Raw genomic sequence first — 20,863 nt, forward strand, 5'->3', positions numbered from 1 at the left:
ATGGCTGTATTAATATCAAACAAAATAGACTTCAAGACAAGGACTACTATGTTGGGAAAACTGGACAGCAGCATGTAAAACAATGAAGCTAGAACACTCCCTTACACCATATACAAAAATCAACTCAAAATGGATTAAAGACTTAAACATAAGACAAGATACAATAAACCTCCTAGAGGAAAACATAGGCAAAACATTATCTGACATACATTTCAAAAATTTTCTCCTAGAAGAAATAAAAGCAAGAATAAACAAATGGGACCTAATGAAACTTACAAGCTTCTGCACAGCAAAGGAAACCAGAAATAAAACAAGAAGAAAACCTACGGAATGGGAGAAAATTTTTGCAAGTGAAACCGACAAAGGCTTGATCTCCAGAATATATAAGCAGCTCATACGACTCAATAAGAAAAAAATAAACAACCCAATCCAAAAATGGGCAGAAGACCTAAACAAGCAATTCTCCAAGGAAGACATACAAATGATCAAAAAGCACATGAAAAAATGCTCAGTATCACTAATTATCAGAGAAATGCAAATCAAAACTACAATGAGGTATCACCTCACACCAGTCAGAATGGCCGTCATTCAAAAATCCACAAATGACAAATGCTGGAGAGGCTGTGGAGAAAGGGGAACCCTCCTACACTGCTGGTGGGAATGCAGTTTGGTGCAGCCACTATGGAAAACAGTGTGGAGATTCCTCAAAAGACTAGGAATAGACTCACCATATGACCCAGGAATCCCACTCCTGGGCTTGTATCCAGAAGGAAATCAGGATGACACCTGCACCCCAATGTTCATAGCAGCACTATTTACAATAGCCAAAACATGGAAACAGCCTAAATGTCCATCAACAGGTGACTGGATAAAGAAGAAGTGGTATATTTATACAATGGAATACTACTCAGCCATAAAAACCGACAACATAATGCCATTTGCAGCAACATGGATGCTCCTGGAGAATGTCATTCTAAGTGAAGTAAGCCAGAAAAAGAAAAATACCATATGAGATCGCTCATATGTGGAATCTAAAAAACAAAAAGAAAAACAAACAAACAAACAAAAACAAAGCGTAAATACAGGACAGAAATAGACTCACAGACAGAGAATACAGACTTTTGGTTACCAGGGGGGTGGAGGGTGGGAAGGGATAGACTGGGATTTCAAAATTGTAGAATAGACTACACTGTATAGCACAGGGAAATATACACAAAATGTTATGATAACTCACAGAGAAAAAAATGTGACAATGAGTGTGTATATGTCCATGAATAACTGAAAAATTGTGCTGAACACTGGAATTTGACACAACATTGTAAAATGATTATAAATCAATAAAAAATGTTAAAAAAAAAAAAGACAAGGACTACTGTTAAAGATAAGGAGGGAAGGAGAGATATTTATAATTATAAAAGGGCCTGTATATCTGGAAGACATAACTATTATGAATATGTACGTGCTTAGTAACAGACTTTCAAAATACATGAAGCAACAAATTATACATCATGTCCAAGAATGTTTACCCAGGAATGCATGATTGTTTTCAGCATTTGAAAATAAATCATTGTAATCCACCATATTAACCAATAAAGAAAAAATATATATTCATCACAATATATGCACCAAATAGGACATCTGAAAAATTCAATAATCATTCATGATAAAACTCTTATCAAACTGGAATATAAGGGAACTTCCTCAATTTGATAAAAGGCACCTGTGGAAAACTTACTGCTAACATCATACTTCAAGATGAAAAATGAACTCTCTCCCTGCACATTGGGAAAACACATGGATGTCTGATCTCACCACCTCTGCTCAACATTGTACTGGAGGTCCCAGATATTATCATAAAGTAAGGGGAAAGAAGCATAGAGACTGAAACAGAAAAAGTAAAATTGTCCCTATCCACAGATGATATGATTGTATTTCTATACAGAAATATACTTCTATTGATAGTTATATATAGTAAATTCCATTTATTATAAGTTTAAAAAAAAATGAAATGCCTAAGATCTTTACATGCAAGACTATTACATTGTTGAGGGAAATTAAAGAAGACCTAAATACATGAAGAGTTATAACATTTATGAATTGGAAGATCAACATTGGTGAGATCAAAATTCTTCCCAAATTGATCTATATATTCAATGCATAACCCCAATAGAAATTGAAAGGTGATTCTAAAATTTATATGGCAATGAAAAGGAACTAATATAATAGCCAAAACCATCTTGAAAAGAACAAAGTTGCAAAACTTACACTACTCGATCTCAAGGCTTACTAATAAGCTGCAGTAATCAAGACCATGTAGGACAGGTGTAAGGACTTATCTTTTTTTTTTTTCTGTTTTCAAAGAACCAACTTTACCACTCCATTGCTAATAGACTCTTGTGGGCCTTTTAAAGGTCCTTAATGGAGTTTATTTTATGCTAATGTTATTTGTGCATTTATATTATTCCTCTGCTAGACTGTGAGCTTCTCCTGGCATCCAGGCACTCAGTTTTACCTAACTTTCTAAGTCTTCGACACCTGTACTATTTCATATCTGTAGTTTGTCTTAAATAATATCTGTCAAAATAACACGAACAACCATAATCTCAGCCCTCATGGGCGTTGGTGAATCATAAAGCCACAGAACTTCCTTCCCCAAATAACCTACCCAAGGCAGAGGGCTGGCTGATTTTCGGTGACACCCATTTTGGGGAGGACTCAGGATGAGGGGCCACGGGCTGCACTGGGCGAGTCTGTCTGGCTGCCAGTTTCATCAGACTCATTTGCCTCTTGTGAAATATTTCTTGCACATCACCCAGCTTCTGCAGGACTTTCTGAGCTTTGGCCTGTGGGAACAAAAGCAGATTATGAGTTGGTTGCTTGGCACTGAGTCTGAGGACATGAGGTATCCCCGTTCTCCCATCTTCTCCTCCTCCCTGTCTCCCTATCTCCTTCAGGTGACTCTTCTCCAGATATCCATATGCAGGTCATTGCACATCTCACCTTGTACAGATTGTGCTTCTAAGAGTCTGCTCTCCCACTTGATGGACAGAGGTTGTCCATCTTTTCACTACTGTGCCTCCAGGGCTGGGAACACTGCCTAGCACAGAGCAGTGCTCGGTAAATAAATGTCGACTCAGTAAATGTTCACTAAGCCATGTTCACTCACAGTAGAAAAGGACGCCACAGGCCATGAATAAATGGCATGAGGCCAACTTATAAAACACGAGGATTTCAAAATAAGAAATTTAACCAGAATAAAGGCCCTGATGGAGAAAAGACTGTTAAGTGTTCTGGGGCACAGAGGTGGCTAAATTCTGAGTCAAGATCAGGAGAACCACAAGAACCTGTAATTAAAAAGATACACATTTAAATTTTATTTTGTGAGACACCTCTCTATATAAGGAGGAAAGAAATAAACCGAAGAAACACCACAGGAAAGATGAAACTCAAACACATTCTCATCACTGACTATATGCCCTCAGGCAGAGGTTCAGGGGAACAAGAAACAAGATCTGTTTCACCTGAGTTTCCCCAAGGCTTAAATTCAGCGGATACATTTCTTTCAACATGACATTCCTCTAGCTCTGCGGCGTAAAGGAAGTGGTTAGCCTTTATCACGCCAACTCTGACATCCACCTTGTGGATGATTTTAACCACCAAAAGAAGGGACCCAAAATTAGAAGAGCTGAGCCACCATAATCCATGCAGGGTGGTTGGAGGATGCTGAATTCCAAAAGCAGAGACTCAGCGCACATCCAGGGAGGCTGCCACAATTTGCAACTGGAAAAGTAAACCTGTCTTTTCTATGCTGGGCCGTCTTCTGAGGGAAAGAGCAAAGATCCCTGAGGGCTTGAGTGTTAGCCACCGAACAAGTTCCCCTACAGCCTAAAGCCCTGTCAAGGCTGACCTCTGCACCAAGATCTGGAGCAGGTCTCACTCTTCGGAGGGTCTGAAGCAGACCTGCACTGTCCCTGCAGTATCCACCAGCCATACATGGCTACTGAACACTTGGAATGCGGCTAGTCTGAACTGAGCTGTGCTGTCAGTTTGAATACACACTGGATTTTGAAGATGTACATGAAAAAGTACATAAAAGATCTCATTAATAATACAATTAATTATATAATAGTGATTGTATGTTGAAATGATAGTTGGGGCACAGGTAAATAAAACATTATTAAAATGGATTTCATTTGTTTCTTTTCACTTTTTAAAATGTGGCTACTGGAAAATCTTAAATTTCATATGTGGTTTGCGTTATATTTCTATTGGATTTCTATTGGAAAGTGTTGATCTAAACCAGGGGTTGGCAAACTTTTTCTGTAAAAGGCCAAATAGTAAATATTTCGGGCTTTGCAGACCATCTGGTCTCTGTTGCATCTCCAAAACTCGGTGGTTGTAGCATAAAAGCAGTCATAGATAATAGCTAATACATAAATGAATGACAGTGGCTGTGTTCTGATAAAACCTTATTTACAAAAATAGGCACCAAGCAGCTTTGGCCCACAGGCTGTAGTTTGCCAACTCCTACTCAGAGTCTGTGTTTAAAAGGTGTCTTCAGAGACTATGCCCCTGGCTTCAGGAAGCTCAGCTGAAAAGTGGACTAGAGATTCTGATAACACAGCTATGAGTCCAAGTCCCAAAAGAAGCCAAAAGCCCTTACGTCAGGATCATGGCAATCTCAGTTTGTGTTTCTGGGGGGGATGGTGATAACATGGTGACCAGCCACTACTACCCTGCCCTTCTGGCCCAGTAATTAGCTTGAGGAAACTGAAACATGAGTGTTAATTTCTGCACAGAGATCAAGAAATCTGACTCAATGAATGATTGTCAATTAATTGTGTGGATTTATTTCTGGGTTCTCCTTAGATCAATGAATCAATTCTGTTCCATTGTTCTATGTGTCTATTTTTGTGCCAGTATCATATTTTGATTGTTATAGCTTGGCAGTATGGCCTGAAATCAGGGAGAATGATACCTCCAGCTTTGCTCTTTTCTTTCAAATTTGCTTTGGTGATTCATGGTCTTCTGTGGTTCTATACAAATTTTAGGATTGTTTGTTCTAGTTCTTTGAAAAAGGCCATGGCTTTTGATATTGACTACATTAAATCTGTAGAGTGATGTGGGCAGTTGGACATTTTAATATTAATTCTTCCAATCCATGAAAGAGGGTATCTTTCCATTTCTCATCTTCAATTTCCTCTATCAATGTTTAATAGTTTTCAGAGTATAGGTCTTTCACCGCCTTGGTTAAGTTCATTCCATAGGTATTAAATTTATTCTTTTTTACACAGTTTTAAATGAGATAGTTTTCTTACTTTCTCTCTCTGATAGTTAATTATTAGTTAATTAATTATTATAGTTAATTATTATCCTGCAACTTTACTGAATTCATTCATCAGTTCTAATAGTTTTTTGGTGGAGACTTTAGGGTTATTTAGTATCATGTCATCTGCCAATAGTGACAGTTATACTTCTCCCTTTCCAATTTGGATGCCTTTTATTTCTTTTTCTTGTCTGATTGCTGTGGTGAGGCATCCTAGCCACATAGAAGTGGCAAGAGTGGGCATTCTTGTCTTGTTCCTGATTTTAGAGGAAAAACTTTCAGCTTTTCACTGTTGAGTATGATGTTAGCTGTGGGTTTTTCAAAAATAGCCTTTAGTATGTTGAGATATATTCCCTCTATGCCAACTTTGATGAGAGTTTTGATCATAAATGGTTGTTGAACTTGTCAAATGTTTTTTCTGTGTCTATTGAGATGATCATGTGATTTTTATTCTTTCTTCTGTTAATGTGGTGTATCACATTGACTGATTTGCAGATACTGAACCATCCTTGCATCCACGGAATTCTGTTTGGCACTGTTTTGTTGAGGATTTTTGCATTTACATTCATCAGAGATATTGGCCTGTAATTTCCTTTTTTTTTTTTTTTTTTTTTTTTTTTTTTGGATAGTGTCTTTGTCTGGTTTTGATATCAGGGTACTGGTGGCTTCGTAGAATAAATTTGGGAGTGTTACCTCTTCAAATTTTCTGGAATAGTTTGAAAAGGATAGGTATTAGCTTTTTTTTTTTTTTTTTTTTTGGCATGTTTTATATTAACTCTTCTTTATATGTTTAGTAGAATTCCCCTGTGAAGCCATCCAGTCCTGGACTTTTGTTTGATTTTTTTTTTTTTATCATTATTACAAATTCAATTTCACTGCTAGTGATTGGTCTGTTCAGACTGTATATTTTTTTCTGATTCAGTCTTGGAAGGTCATATGTTTCGAGAAATTTATGCATTTCTCCTAGGTTGTCCAATTTGTTGGCATATAACTGTTTGCAGTATTCTCTTATAATTTCTTTGTATCTCTGTGATATTGGTTGTTATTTCTCCTCTTTCATTTTTTATTTTCTGAATTTGGATTATCTCTTTTTTTTTCTTAATGAGCCTAACTAAAGGCGTATCAATTTTGTTCATGTTGTTTAGTCTCCAGATGTTTGTGTTCTTCCCATTTTTCTTCCTGTAATTGATTTCTAGTGTCATACCTTTGTAGTCAGAAAACAAAAAATGCTTGATAGAATTTCTATCCTCTTAAATTTGTTGAAACTTGTTTTGTGGCCTGGCATGTGATCTAGTCTGAAGAACATTCTATATGCACTTGGAAAAAAATGTGCATCCTGCTGATTTTGGATGAGATGTACCATAGATATCTATTAAGTCCAGTGGTCCAGCGTGCCATTTAAGAGTATAGTTTCCTTACTGATTTTCTGTGTGGATGTTTTCTCCATTGATATGAATGGGGTGTTAAAAGTCACCTACTAGTATTGTATTATTGTCAAATTCTCCCTTTACATCTGTTAATATTTGCTTTATATATTAGGTGTTCTCTATATTAGGTGCATATATATTGAGAGTTATATCCTCTCCCTGCATTGATCCCTTTATCATTATATAGTACCCTTCTTCATCTTTTGCTATAGACTTTGTTTTAAAGTCTATTTTGTCTCATATGAGTGTTTACCCCTGTTTTCTTGTTTCTATTTGTATGAAATATCCTTTTCTATCTTCTCACTTTCAGTCTGTGTGTCTAGTTCTGAAGCATGTCTCTTGTAAGCAGCAATGAGCTACCCTATGTCTTTTGATTGGAGCATTTAGACCATTGATACTTAAAGTGATTATTGATAGCTTTGTATTTATTTCCATTTTGTTACATGTTTTCTGTTTGTTTTGGTAGTTCTTTTTCTGTTCTTTTCTTCTTCTTTTAGTCTCTTCCTTTATGGCTTGATGATTTTTGTTAGTGGTTTGCATGTGTTACTTCTCTGGTTTTTGTGTCTTTATTGTAGGTTTTCAATTTGTAGTTACCAAATGGCATTCATATATGCTAATCTGTAACTATATTAACTTGTTTTAAACTGGTACTTATTTAAGTTCAAACAAATTCTAAAAGAGCTGTATTTTTTTACTTCTCTCTCCCATGTTTTGTGTTTTTGATGTCATATTTTACACTTTCATATTTATCCCTTCACAGTTACAGTTGAATTTATAATGTTTTGTCTTTTAATCTTCATACTAGCTTATTCAAGTGGTTGATCCACAGCCTTTACAATATATATTTGCCTTTACTGGGGGGATTTTTCCTTTTCTATAGATTCTTACTTTTTAGTTTAGCCTTTTCTTTTCCACTTAGAGATGAATTTTAACATTTCTTTTAGGGTCAGTTTAGTATTGATGAACTCTTAGTTTTTACTTATATGAGAAGTTCTTTATCTCTCCTTCAATTCTTAATGATAATATTGCCAATAATTGGATACAGTATCCCAAATAGTAGGTTTTTCCCTTTCAGCATTTTAAATATATCATGCTATTCCCTTTTGGCCTGCAAAGTTTCTGCAGAAAAATCAGCTGATAGCATTATGGAAATTCCCTTATATATGATTCTTTGTTCTTCTCCTGCTGTCTTTAGATTCTGTATCTTTAACTTTTGCCATTTTAATTATGATATGTATTGATATGGGTATCTTTGGGTTCATCTTCTTTGGGACTCTCTGTGCTTCCTGTACCTGGATACCTGTTTCCTTCTTCAGGCTCAGAATGTTTTAGCCATTATTTCATCAAATACACTTGATTGATTGATTGATTGATTGATTGACTGAAGTATAGTCAGTTACAATTTGTCAATTTTTGGTGTACAACAGAATGTCCCAGTCATGCGTATACATACATATATTCATTTTCATATTCTTTTTCATTAAAAGTTATTACAAGATACTGAATATAGTTCCCTGTGCTATACAGAAGAAAGTTTTTTAAAATCTACTTTTATATATAGTGGCTAACATTTGCAAATCTCAAACTCCCAAATTTATCCCTTCTCACCCCCTTTTCCTGGTAACCATAAGATTGTTTACTATGTCTGTGAGTCTGTTTTTGTTTTGTAGATGAGTTCATAGTGTCTTTTTTTCTTTTTTAAGATTCCACATATGAGTGATATCATATGGTATTTTTCTTTCTCTTTCTGGCTTACTTCACTTAGAATGACGATCCCTAGTTCCATCCATGTTGCTGCAAATGGCATGGCTTTATTCTTTTTTATGGCTGAATAGTATTCCATTGTATAAATATACCACAAGTTCTCAAATACACTTTAGATACCTTTCTCCTCCTCTCTTCTCCTTCTGGGTCCAAATAACATAAATGTTGGTATTCTTGATGTTGTGCCAGAGGTCCTTTAAAGTGTTCTCATATTTTAAAAAATTTGCTCTTGTTTTTGCTGTCCTGATTGAGTAATTTCCATTAATCTATCTTCCAGATCACTTATGCATATTTATATATCATCTAGTCTGCTGTTAACTCCTTCTAATGTGTTTTTCATTTTGGTTATTGTATTCTTCACCTTTGACTGGTTCTTTTTTATATTTTCTAGTACCTTGTTAAAATTCTCACTGTATTCATCTATTCTTTTCCCTAGTTCAGTTAGCATTCTTATTACTAATGCTTTGAACTTTTTATCTGATAAATTATTTCTTTATCAGTTGTTTTTCTAGGGGTTTTCTCTTGTTCTTTCATCTGAAACAAATTCCTCTGCCTTCACATTTTTCTTAACTTTCTCTGTCTCTATGAAATTAGGTGAAACAGTAACCTATGCCAGGCTTGAAGGGATATCCTTGTGTGGGAGCATCCCTATACAGTCTGTGGGTGCCCAGTGGCTTTGGTGGATGACCCAGATATTAAGTGAGCATGGGTTATGTCTTTCCCCAGGGTGGGCTGGCAGCTATCTCCTTGATAGGAGGTGGAGCTGGAGATGGAGGGGCTAGAGCCAGAGCCAGATGTGAACCAGAGCTTTTCCTCTGCTCAGTGGCCAATACCACCCCCTGTTGGGGGCAGGAGTGGGTCCTAAGTTGCTGGAACAGAAACCCTGAGGGTTGGGTCCAAACTGGCTCTATTCCCTCTAAGTGTGTGCTTTCCCCTTTCCTAGTATTGGAACCTTTGCCCCTGAGGAGAGCAGCACTGCAGCAAGAGAGACTGGAGAAGGTGCCTGGCATGGGGGAGTATGGGCTGTGGCAGTTCCAGTACCAGTCATAGTTCCAGACAGCACCCAATCTGCTGTCTCTGTGAATACCAATAATGGCCACCCCTGTCCGATTCAGATGCTGTGCTGAGTCCAAACCAGCTTAGTCCCCAACAACTGTGTATTCCCCTCAGCCACAGCAGCTCTCACCCTGGTGTGGAGCTGAACCACAGAGGAAATGGGGCCAGAGCAAGTGCTTGGCTTGGAATGAGGTGCATGCTTGGGCAGTTGTGGGAAACAAGCCAGAGCCCTGGTAAGTTTCAACCTGCTTCTTCTGCCTTGTTTCAGAAGTAAGCAAGCATGTGTCCACTCTTCACTAGCAGAGTCTAGGTTTCTTACAGCCCCACTGCCAGCCCACTAGTTTTCAAACCAGCTAAGGGAGGCATCCTTCCTGTGTCAGACCCCAGGACTGAGATTCCCTATATGTGGTTCAAACAGCTCACTCCCTAGAGAGGTTCTCTGAGCCTGTGTAATCCCTCTCCTCTGCTGTGTCCCCTCCTAGAGGTGCGGCCTGAACCTGATCACTTCTCTTTCCTTCCTGCCCAACTCCATGTGGATCTTTCTTACAGCTTTGGTCACAGAAGAGTCTTTCTGCCAATCTCCAATTTGTTTTTTAGTGAGAATTGCTCTACATGTGGATATATTTTTGATGTGTTTGTGTGGGGAGGTGAGCTTGGCATCCTCCTATTCCAATATTTTGATCTCCTGTTCTATAATTATTTTGTATATTTCCTGGTCCAGTCCTAGAATCAGCCATTGCTCTAAGGAGCCCAGTTTTCTTTTACTGGAGAATAGTTTTAGAAACCAAGATCTCGGTGGTAGGTGTGCTCATAGATAATGGGGGTCTCATTGCTTCCGGGCCCTCTCAACTACCCAAGGAAGGAGATACATAGGTTTAAACCAACTAGTGTATATGCATATAAGTAGGATTATTTTTATATGTATAGATTATTTGTTTTGATAATCAAGTCATTACTCCTCAGTGAACAAAGCCCTCTGACACAACAAGATATTTAAATATTATAACCTAGAATTTTACTCTAAACCAAAAGAAGAAACGATGGGCTTTGGGGATTTTTTTTTTTTTTTTGGTCCATTTTGGATTAAATTTTTTTTTCTTCTGTTCTTCTCTTCCCTCCATGTTTCTGCCTGTTTCCCAGAGGTGACTGGTTAAATTTTATTCATTTCCTAGTGGGTGGTATGGTCATGAAGTTTGCTGACATTGGTCAGAATGGCAGCTGTGGCTACAAGTCTCCCTGGTTGACCTGATACACTTATTTGAGAAGCTAATGGTCGTGGAGCTGAGTGGGATTGTTCTGCCTTAGGAATATGAACTGGGGCTACTGATTCTGGTTCTACAATGTAGTACTGACACTAGGTGAGCCTTCTCTTTGGGAAGTAAAGGGTCTTTGTATTGGGGGAAGGTAAACTGCCTAACCACCCCCCACCCCGCAACAAACACACACACCACCTCAAGATCACACCTTACCACCAAAACTCACTGGGAGGAGTTAGGGAAAGAACATTACTTTTAAGGTACAACCCCATACCAAGCTGCCTCCATGGCACTCAGCCCACTCTGCCTCCTGTCTACCCACTTGTTCAACAAACATGGATTGGCAACCAGGCACAGGCTAGGCACAGGGACACAGAGATGGATGAGGCTGTTGACTCACTGCAGCTCCCAGTGTAATAAACAAGACAGATATTAAAAATAAGTAACTAGAATACAGTGGGTTATGTATCATTTTAGAGCAAGATTCTTAGCCTGAATCCCTGGATGGACTTCGAGGTGTCACCTAAAATTAATTACAAAAAGTTATATGTGCTGGGTATTCTGTTTGATCCCCCATTACATCTTCCACATATTGCTCTGTGTCCCAGGAAGCTGACCTCTACGACTCCATCAGATGGGCTCACTAGATGCCCATGGTCTTTAGTTGGATTTGGCCAATGGGACACACTACCAGGAAATCTGAGAGGGGGAGGGAGAAAAGTAGGGGTATATATTTCTTCCCCAGTGACTGCATTCCTCTGCTCAAGGCCACAGCTCTTACAGTCATAGCTGTAATGCTTCCTGGGTTCCCCTTTGTCTTTCAGGTTTAGGGATGGTAACTGCTCCCTGCTTCTTGCTAGCCCAGGGTCCTTCACTATCCATGTCGGGTTCCCTAAGTTCTACCCATCTCTTTGTACACAGTGCCTACACCAAACTCTATTCAATCATTTTGAGTGTGTAGAACCCTGAAAATACATGAACCAGATGCTCAAAAGACATAAAAAAGCCCCTCTAGCAGAAGTAAATACAAGGTCATGTGGATCTGAGAGGAAGGTTTGCTGTCTGTAACTGCTGGCTTAACAGAAGAGTGTTCCTCTCAAAATGCGAATCTAATCAAGTTATGCCCCTGCTTAAACCCTTCAGTGGCTCTTAGAATAAAGACCAAACTCATTCATATGGCCCACAAAGCCCCATCTCATCTGCCCCTCTCTAAACTCTCCCCAGACACTCTTTCCTTGTTCTCTGTACTCCAGCCACCCTGACTTTTGGGTTCTGCACTTGTGCCAGTCTCCTGTAGACCTGCAGCATTGTACATGCTGTTCCTTTTCTCCAGAAAGGCTCTCCCATCTTCTCTACTCATTTTCCAGGCCTTGGCTCAAGTGGCGCTTCCCAGGGGACCTCCCTGACTCCCCAGTCCAGGTCAAGTTCCCCTGTCACATGCCCAATAGGACCCTGAATCCATCCTCCAGAGTACCTATCTCAGCTTGCAACACATATTTGTGTTTTGTGTTTGATGTTTACTAATGTCAGTCTCTCCCATACATAAACTGTAAGTTCCATGAAGGATGAAACTACATCTATTTTTGCTCATAATTGTGTCCTCAGCATTCAGCACAGTGCCTGATACATCAAAGATGCTCGTAGGTACTCGTAGAGAAATGAATGACTGAAGGTGGTATTTGAGTCAGACCGTGAAGGGTCAGTTTACTAGGAGGCACAAACCAGGAGTCTAAGAGGCCACCTGAGGATTCAAGAACTGGTTAACCTGCTCAGCACATCCTACATGGACTTTCTCAGGCAACAGGTCTCCCTACATGCCTTTCCCAACCACATGATCAAAATAACCCAGAAACATTACCTTCAAATCAAGGGTGAGGATCAGCTCAAACTGGCTGTAAAACTCCTTGGGGCTGGGTAACTGGTACTCTTTTGCTGTGTCCAGGAATGTCTCAATGTCGTTCAAGGCAATGTCAACTCCTTCTCGGGACTGGCACTTGTCTACAGCTTGAGAAGCCAAGAGGTAGATTCCCGCATCACACCACTGGCTGACCTTTGGGAAGGAAACATAGTACCCTGTGCAGTTAGCCTGCCCACAACTCAGCCACTACAATCCTCAAGAGGTCTGAGCTCATATAGGGTCTACGAGGATTCTGAGAAAATGGGAAATTGTCATGTGATAGTATCAAGTTTAGAGGTCCAACCACTGTAAATACAACCATAAGCTACACAAGCCCAAACCAATTTTACATCTGTACACTTCTTAGGGAAGCCACCCATTCAAAAAATGGAATCGTATGAGCATTCTTTTTTTTTTTTTTCCCCACTGACAGTAATTGCCACATGTTCAAAGGAAAGAGTTGTGTATTTCTACCTTTGGTCTAATCTTAGACAAATGAAACTGATGGCTTTTTGGGTTTACCTTTTAGACCGCTTGTCTTGTATCCTAATTGGTTACAAAAGCACAGGGTGCATAATAAGGCTTTAGACCTGGCTCCTATGTGGGGTCTTCCTGGGAGAGGGAATGTCTCTTAACAAACACACCACTTTCCTCTGTCCATATTTGCATTATTTAGCATTTGTCTTTTCAAGGGAAGCATCTAAGAATGCAAAGCTTTGTAACTCAGAACAGCAATACCCAAATTTTCCAGAACATTGGAATGAAAACAGATAGGTGATGAATTCTAACAATTCAATTTTTTAAAAACTTAAACAGAAAGACAAGGGTCCTTGTGCTCTCTGAATATTTACATGAAAAGAAGCTGCCAGTGCAAGTACATCTGCATTGCCATTTACGCAATTTACCTGAGAGCTCTGTAAAAGAACTATGAGGAGAAAAAAGCAAAAGGGAGCTCTCCAAAGGTGTTATGTCTAAGTAGGAAAATTACAGGCAACTTAAATTTGCCTGTAATTTTCCCCTAAATTACCTACACTGGATGTGTACTACTTTTAGAATAACAGAAAATAATAAAGATATTTAAAAACTTATGATTCCTATTGTGTAGGGCTGAGGAGGGGGGTAGTATGCAGGTAGGTATCCATGAGTAACTTTTTTCCTCCTCCTTCCTATGTTTTTGAAAATCCAAAAACAGATGAAATTATGCTTTGATATATACTGTGAAAATGTGCTCTTTAAACATCAAGCCTAGATCTGCAGAAAACACTAAGCTGGAGTCTTCTGTAGGGTCACAGCAGCTACTTGCTCTCCGACACACACATATACACAGACACAGACACACACAGATACACGGACAAACACACACACACGTGCGCGCGCACACACACACACACACACACACACCAGCTTTAAGCTATTATCTCTGGAGCAGAAATTGAATAAGGAAAACAGCAGCCAATCCTGCAGAGAGCTCAGCACACAGAGCAAGCTGTGCACCAGGCCCTTCTGAGCCACTTGCTTCTGGAACAGGTATATTTCATTGACACTAAAATCCCTTTGGCAATGGGATGATGTAAACAGCCTGGGTGGGTGCCTGCGCCATCAGAGAGAAACAACTGTGGTTATGGAGTGTGCTGACTCATGGCAGTGAGCTCTGTGTTGCCTGGGAACAGCTGACAGGGATGACTCCAGAAGTCACGGGCCTGCTGACCAGGCCCTGGCCTCAGAAATCACTGCTGAAGGGCACCAGGGTCCGCGCCCCCTTCCTGTGAGGGCTCTGCATACAGCCTTGCTGTCTAGTCTAAGGGGCCCGGTGGCTGGAATTTGGCAGTCCTGACTTCAAGTCTGCGATCCCCTATTTACCCTACATGTGGTCTTGGGCAATATCTTATCCCAGGGTTTCTCAGTGTTGTCCACGTACCACCTACACCAAATCACCTGGGCAATGATGAAATTACTGATTTCTGGGTATCATCCAAACTTAGCGAATCAGTCTCCAGAGTGGTACATCAGGAAATCTGCAATTATAGCAAGCTCACCTCATGTACCAAATGTTGGGACCCATTGACTTAACCATGCTGAATATCAGTTTCTGTCTCTGTAAGATGAGGCCATTAAGATCTTTCTAATTAAGATCTTTCTCAAGAAATGTCCCGCAGGGCCAGGCCAAAACACACTCTGTAAGTCTGAGTCCACACAGAGAAAATGAACTTTAGTTCATTCTAATGAGATGTGGTGGGATGGCTGGGGCATTTTGACCTTCAATACTTTCATGACCTAGAATCTGCACAGTTTTTAATGCCTCTTGAGAATTGTTTCACATGAAAGACTTCATCCTCTCAGCAATCATGTGAGGCAGGGTGGACAAGTACAATTAAGACCATTTTTCAGAAAATTTTACACACATCATGGTCACGGCTTTGTTTTGCTCACCTTGTCCAGCTGTCTATGTAATTCCAAGGACTTTTCTAAAATCTCATGTTTTTTCTTGTTTTCATTGATGAAGTCATCACAGAGGTGCCTGAGCTCTGTGCACCTGGGTCTGATGGAGTCCATTGCATAGTGGTGGCTTTGGATGAGCTGGTCCCCAATTACTGCAAGCAGCTGGGCCTTTTCCAAAGGCTCCTGTGAAGTGAACATTCACAGTCAAGCATCAGAAGCCAGGTCACGGAGAGGCTGGTATTCCCCTGGCACTGTGTGCTCCAAACCTGGAGGGAGGCTAGAGAGATGCTTGTCAGGTCTTAGGCCAAGAGCCTGGGGCGGGGAACCTGGGAAAGTGCTGGGGTGGTTCAAGGTCCCCAGGAAGTCTCACCTAGTTCAGGGTCATCTGCAATTTGAAGGAGAGAGAGTCAATCTATCAAATATTTGTTGAGTTCTGGGCTAGGCTTTGAGGGTATAGTGTTAACGAGCCAAGAATTTTCAATCCAATGGAGAACTCACATATTAAATAAATTATACAAGTAATTAGATTATTACAAATGTGGTAAGTTCTAGGGCAGAAGAGCATGAAGTGTTATATTGCACAGAACTGGAGACTCTGAATTCTCTTGTCAACTAAACGGAAAAAGAAAAGGGACAGACACATGGCCTGGAGGAAGGTGGGGAGTGAGCTGAGATTGCAAAAATGGTAAAGATCTTTTGTGGGCAACCCTATGGGGGATCATGAGAAATATGTTTTTCTATAGCCTTTCCTGTAACCCACAAGGTCCCTGTTCGCTCTGACCACATCTGTTCAGCAACCGCATCCCCTACCTCTTTCTGCATGGCTCACTTTGTCCTAATCACATGTACTGTGTTTTTTTCTGTTTTTAATTCATTCACTATGTATTATTGAGGACCTACCATGTGCCAAGCTCTGTCCAGGTGCTGGGGGTTTGGTGGTAAACATAGCAGGCAAAAATCCCTGCCCTCATGAACCTTATATTTTAGTAGGAGACACAGACAATAACAAATATGTAGATAATATAATATCTTAGATAGTGATGAGTGCTATGGAGAAAATCAAACAGGGAGGGGAGTAGTTGCTATTGTAAATAGGATGGTGAGGGAAAGGCTCACTGAAAAGGCGCTAGCCGAGCTGCGCAGAAGAGTTAACACAGCAGCCTGAGACTGCTGTCCTTAGAAAGGCCTGCTTGCAAGGCTGGCCCGTGACCAGCCTCTGGACTGTCAGGAGGGTTCCTACCCCACCTATCCCTAATCAGAATGGCTCACCATGCCTAAATGGTTCTTTTCTTTAATGTATGATTCCTCCTTCTTCCACCCACTCCCACCAATATTTAAACTCCATGAGAACACTTAGTAGGCATCCCATAAATATTTGGTCAATAAAATAAAGGAATGAATGAACCAGTGAACTAGGGGAGGCTGCTTGGTTGGAATTGTGTGAACAACACTGACCTGAATCAACCAAGTCCCCAAAGGCCTCCAGAACGGAAAGCCCACACACACCCTCGCTGACCACACTGAGCATCCAGGACGCTACATTTGTCCTGGTTTAGCTTTTTGTAGTAACACAGAAAGTCATGAGGATTCTGGGTGATGACAGCGTGCCCCTCTCTTAGTTTATAGTGGTTTATGGTTTCAACAATTTCAAAACCCCTGTGCCCTACCCAGCTAGTCATTCACCAAGCCCCACAGAGCACACCTCTTTCTTAATACCTTTTGAACTCTGTGCCCTTCCCTCCCACCTCCTTGTCACTGTGTGTTCAGACCTTGGTGCTTTCTGACTGTGACAGTCACCTCTTTGATTTCCTTCAGGCTCTCTTTCCAATCACGCGCCACACTGCTGACACAGCAGCATCTCCATCACAACGTCTTATCGTGTCTACATCACTCCCGGGTCTCATACCCTCTCCTGGCTCCCTGTCATCTTCAGGAGAAAGTTCGAACTCCTGAGCAATGCACGGGAGGCCTTTCATTATCTAGGTCATACCTGTGCCTCCTCCTCCTTCACTTCTGTCACCCTCGTCCTCCACTGTAACCGGACTAATGACTCATTCCTCAAATATTCAGGCAGCTTCTGGCCTCCATGCCTTCTCTAATTGCTTTCTCTGTGTAGAAAGCCCCACCCTTCCCTCATAGCCCCTGCTTCCTCATCCTTCACCCCTGATGCACCCACACATCTCCAGAGCTAACTCCAAATCACACTTCAGAGTTCATCTTCTCCAGGAAATTTCCTCTGACTCCCCCACTTTATTCTGATGACCCTTCTCTGTGCTCCCACAGCAGTCTATGCCTTTCCTGATCAGAGCATGAACTTGACTGTGCTGCGGTCAGTTATCTATTGCCCACACTACACCACAGACTCTTGTGGGCATGCGCCAGCTTGTATTCAACTTTAACAGTATACAGCACATATTTGGTACTTAAGAATAAATGACTGTTGTGCGAAACTAAAAAAGGAATAATGATATGGGAGCAAAGTGGCACGAATCAAGCAGCGGCTATTTAAAATAACTCAGGAATAAGTATCCAGTGCACTTGTTCTAAACAGCAAAGGCCCAGACTCACAGGTCACCATTGCCCAAAGGAGGTTACAATGCTAATTCCTTGGAATTAGGAGATCAATAAATATTTGCAGAATGAATAAAGGACGGGTGAGACACTCTTGCTAGAACTGCTCAGCCACTGCGGTTGAACTGAGGAAGCGTTCTGCAGCCCAGAATCTACCTCACTACCTCTGTGATATTAACAAAGCAGCTAACATTCACCGAGAACTGAGAGCTGATTATATGCCAGGCACTCTTCTGAACGCTTACACTGGTTATTCCTTTCACCCTTTACAACCCTTTAATGCAGGCGCTGTTTTACAAAAGAGGAGTGGAGACACGATGGCCCAAGGTGACCTGGGCAGGAAAGAGAAGAGCCAGGCTTCAAGCTCAAGCAGTCTGGCTCCAGAATGTGGCCCCAACCAACACACACACAGAAAAAAACGGCTGCGTTGTCCTGCCTGAGCTTAGAGACCTCATTTGGTTGACTGAACCTGTCTGACTTTAGTCAAATATAGAAGCATGAAAACTTGGCCAGGAAGTCTCTGTTGACTCTTTTTTTTTTTTTTTTAAAGTCCAGCTGCCTAATTTATTAAGAATAGCACAAGTCTTCTGGGCCAAGGGAACTTCACCAAGGCTGTTCTTCAGGTGGCGGTCACAGACTGTCCTGCATTTGGCAAGCGGCATATCGCCCTTTAGAACTGTTCTTAAAATGCGTGAGATGTTGGAGGAAAGATGTGAGTAATATGTCTGAATGGATTATGGAAAGAGATCCATAAATAACATGGGAGCCACCACTGGCTGGAAGACTGCTCTACTGAAATGAATGGATAATAATAGCTTCCAAGCGCTGACCACCTGCTACGTTCCAGGCGCTCACAGAGCCCTTACTACACATCTAACTGATTTCATCTTCCCAGGGACTCTGTGAGGTAGGAATTATTAGCAACTATTTTACAGATGAGGGGATGTCTAAGAAACTTGACTAGGATCACACAGCTGGTAGTTGTTAGAGCTGAAATTTGAATTCGGTTCTGCCTGACACCAAAGCCTGTGTCTTGCCACCTTCCAGACCACTTGGCCTCCCCACATGTGCTAGAATAATGGCTGCACAGCCCTGACTATCAGATCCTTCAGGTGCCTGCAAAGAACTTTGCTATAAAACCTTCCAGCTGCAGTTTATTTTTCAGTCTATGCAGCTTCTGCTCAAGATAATCAGGCAACAAACTGAAAAAGAAATAATGAAAAAGAAATGACTGAAATCAGGTGCTCTGACTATAAGCCTGCCAGGGCATCTTTCAGATGCTGAAAATACCAAAAGGCTGGATAGTCAAGTTGGAGCAAGCAATTCAGAAATCCGTATTGTAATAACAGCTTATTCCCCTCTCCCAACAACGACTCTACTGCTGTAATAGATGAAAGATGGAAATGACTACTGTGGAAGAAAATGGTGAAAAGGCAGTGATACTACTGGAACGGGGAACCCAGGACGGACCCACAGATAATGGCATAGGAATGGGATGCACGCATGAGGAAGTGGGCCAGATGAAACAGGAAAGGCAGAGAGTTCATGGTCGTTGAAACGGAGCCGTATACACCTGGGAGTTCCATATATTAGCCAATCTACTTTTGTGTGTGTTTGAAAATTTCCATTAAAAAAAAAAAGCCATGCCCCTCCAGCTACATTACATCCCTAGGAAGTTAATGATCTGGGTTCCACGCCTTCATGGACACACTAGTGTAACTGCTGGCCCCTGGCCTTGCAGGGAGATGTCAAGCTTGAAAAAGGGTTGGTTCTCCTTGTCCTGTCTTGATCTGTTCCTTGCTGGCCCCTCACCAAAGTCCCAAGCGTGCCTCACAGACAAAACTCTACGGCAAATTCTGCTTTTAAAGAAGTGAGAGGGGAACTGAGACCATTGTTTCTCAGAATTAGAGATGAGCACTCAAAACACTGCTAAACCCTCAAATCAGAACAGGATAAATGAACAGGCTCAATTAGTATGCAAGAGGAGTCTGGTTAGTGAGTTGGCTCAGAGGTTAACCATGAGGATGATACCACTGCACAGAGTAAGGAAGTTGGCAACAACCCAGGAATCAGTGTGTGGCTGTGCTGAAAGGAAGCTGATCCCTGGGTACTGAGTGAAGGTCAAACCTGAAGCAGGTTTTGGTGGATTCTACCCAAACATCACTTTTTCCCTTTAACACTTCACAGGACAAAATGGAAAGACTAGTCAAGCCCTTATCACTTGAAGAAGCAATGCCTCTTAGAAATCTGAGTGAAGATATGTTTAAAAAAATCCCAGTTATACTAAGATAGCTTTGCTTGGTTCCCTCAAAGGCAGAGGAGTAGGTCTTCTGCATCCTTGAGAAAATAAGTAAAAAACAGGGTAAGCAAGGCACAGAACGGGTAAGACCAATCTGCCTGGGCTCTGTGAGTCGTCTGCAGTGGGTTAGCCCAGCTGGTTTAGGAATGCTGCCTGTGAAGGGTGGGTCACGGTTCACAGAACATTTCTATGTCCCATGACCATAGGTTTCACTCTTATCCCTGGCCAGTGATTTTTAAAGTATGTAAGAAAGATGACAAGTCCAAGGAGGTGAGCAGAAGAGAGAATGTGGATGCAGTCATGCAGATCCACCTCCAGTATCTAAAACACAACCCAGAGCACCGTCCAATGTTTTCCCATTCCACTGAGAATAAAATCCAGTCCTCACCGCCATTGCTCCCTGCTCACTAGGTTCCAGCCACATTCCTTGGACTCCCACCCTCATTCCTACCTCAAGACCTTTGTGCCTGCAACTTCTCTGCCTTGACTGCTATTCCCTAAATCTTTGCATGGCTATCCAGATCTCAGATCAAAGGTCACTTTCTCAGAGAGGCCTTTTGTAACTACTCTATTACAGCAGCACCCCCAGTCACTCTGTTAAACCCTCTTATTTTCTTCACTCCACTTGTCACACTCTGATATGATCGTAAATTTGATTACTTTTCACTTGTCTGTCTCTCCCCAGTAGAATGTAACCTCTGTAGGAACAGCCGGTGATGAGAGAACACCTTCCTGCTAGGCCAGTAGCTACCTTCATGATATACATATATATTATGACCAAAATTTTCAAACCAAAAATAAAGGCACTGGGCTTAATGAGGTATTTTC

The 20,863-nt window shown here is 41.1% G+C and overlaps 1 protein-coding gene across 14 annotated transcripts in view; it reads right to left on the minus strand.

Annotated features, from left to right (window-relative positions):
* MCF2L2 (MCF.2 cell line derived transforming sequence-like 2) overlaps positions 1 to 20,863 on the minus strand; it is a 210,608-nt gene that overhangs the window by 96,681 nt on the left and 93,064 nt on the right. For all 14 annotated transcript variants that reach the window (XM_031452036.2, XM_031452021.2, XM_031451998.2 and 11 more), the window contains 3 exons: positions 15,157 to 15,348; positions 12,688 to 12,879; positions 2,666 to 2,843 (listed from right to left, as the gene is read on the minus strand). In XM_031452036.2, coding sequence (XP_031307896.1) covers positions 2,666 to 2,843; positions 12,688 to 12,879; positions 15,157 to 15,348 — 562 coding nt within the window. The remainder of the gene's footprint in view (positions 1 to 2,665; positions 2,844 to 12,687; positions 12,880 to 15,156; positions 15,349 to 20,863) is intronic.

This window comes from Camelus dromedarius, chromosome 2 (assembly GCF_036321535.1).
Source record: "Camelus dromedarius isolate mCamDro1 chromosome 2, mCamDro1.pat, whole genome shotgun sequence".
Taxonomy (NCBI): domain Eukaryota; kingdom Metazoa; phylum Chordata; class Mammalia; order Artiodactyla; family Camelidae; genus Camelus; species Camelus dromedarius.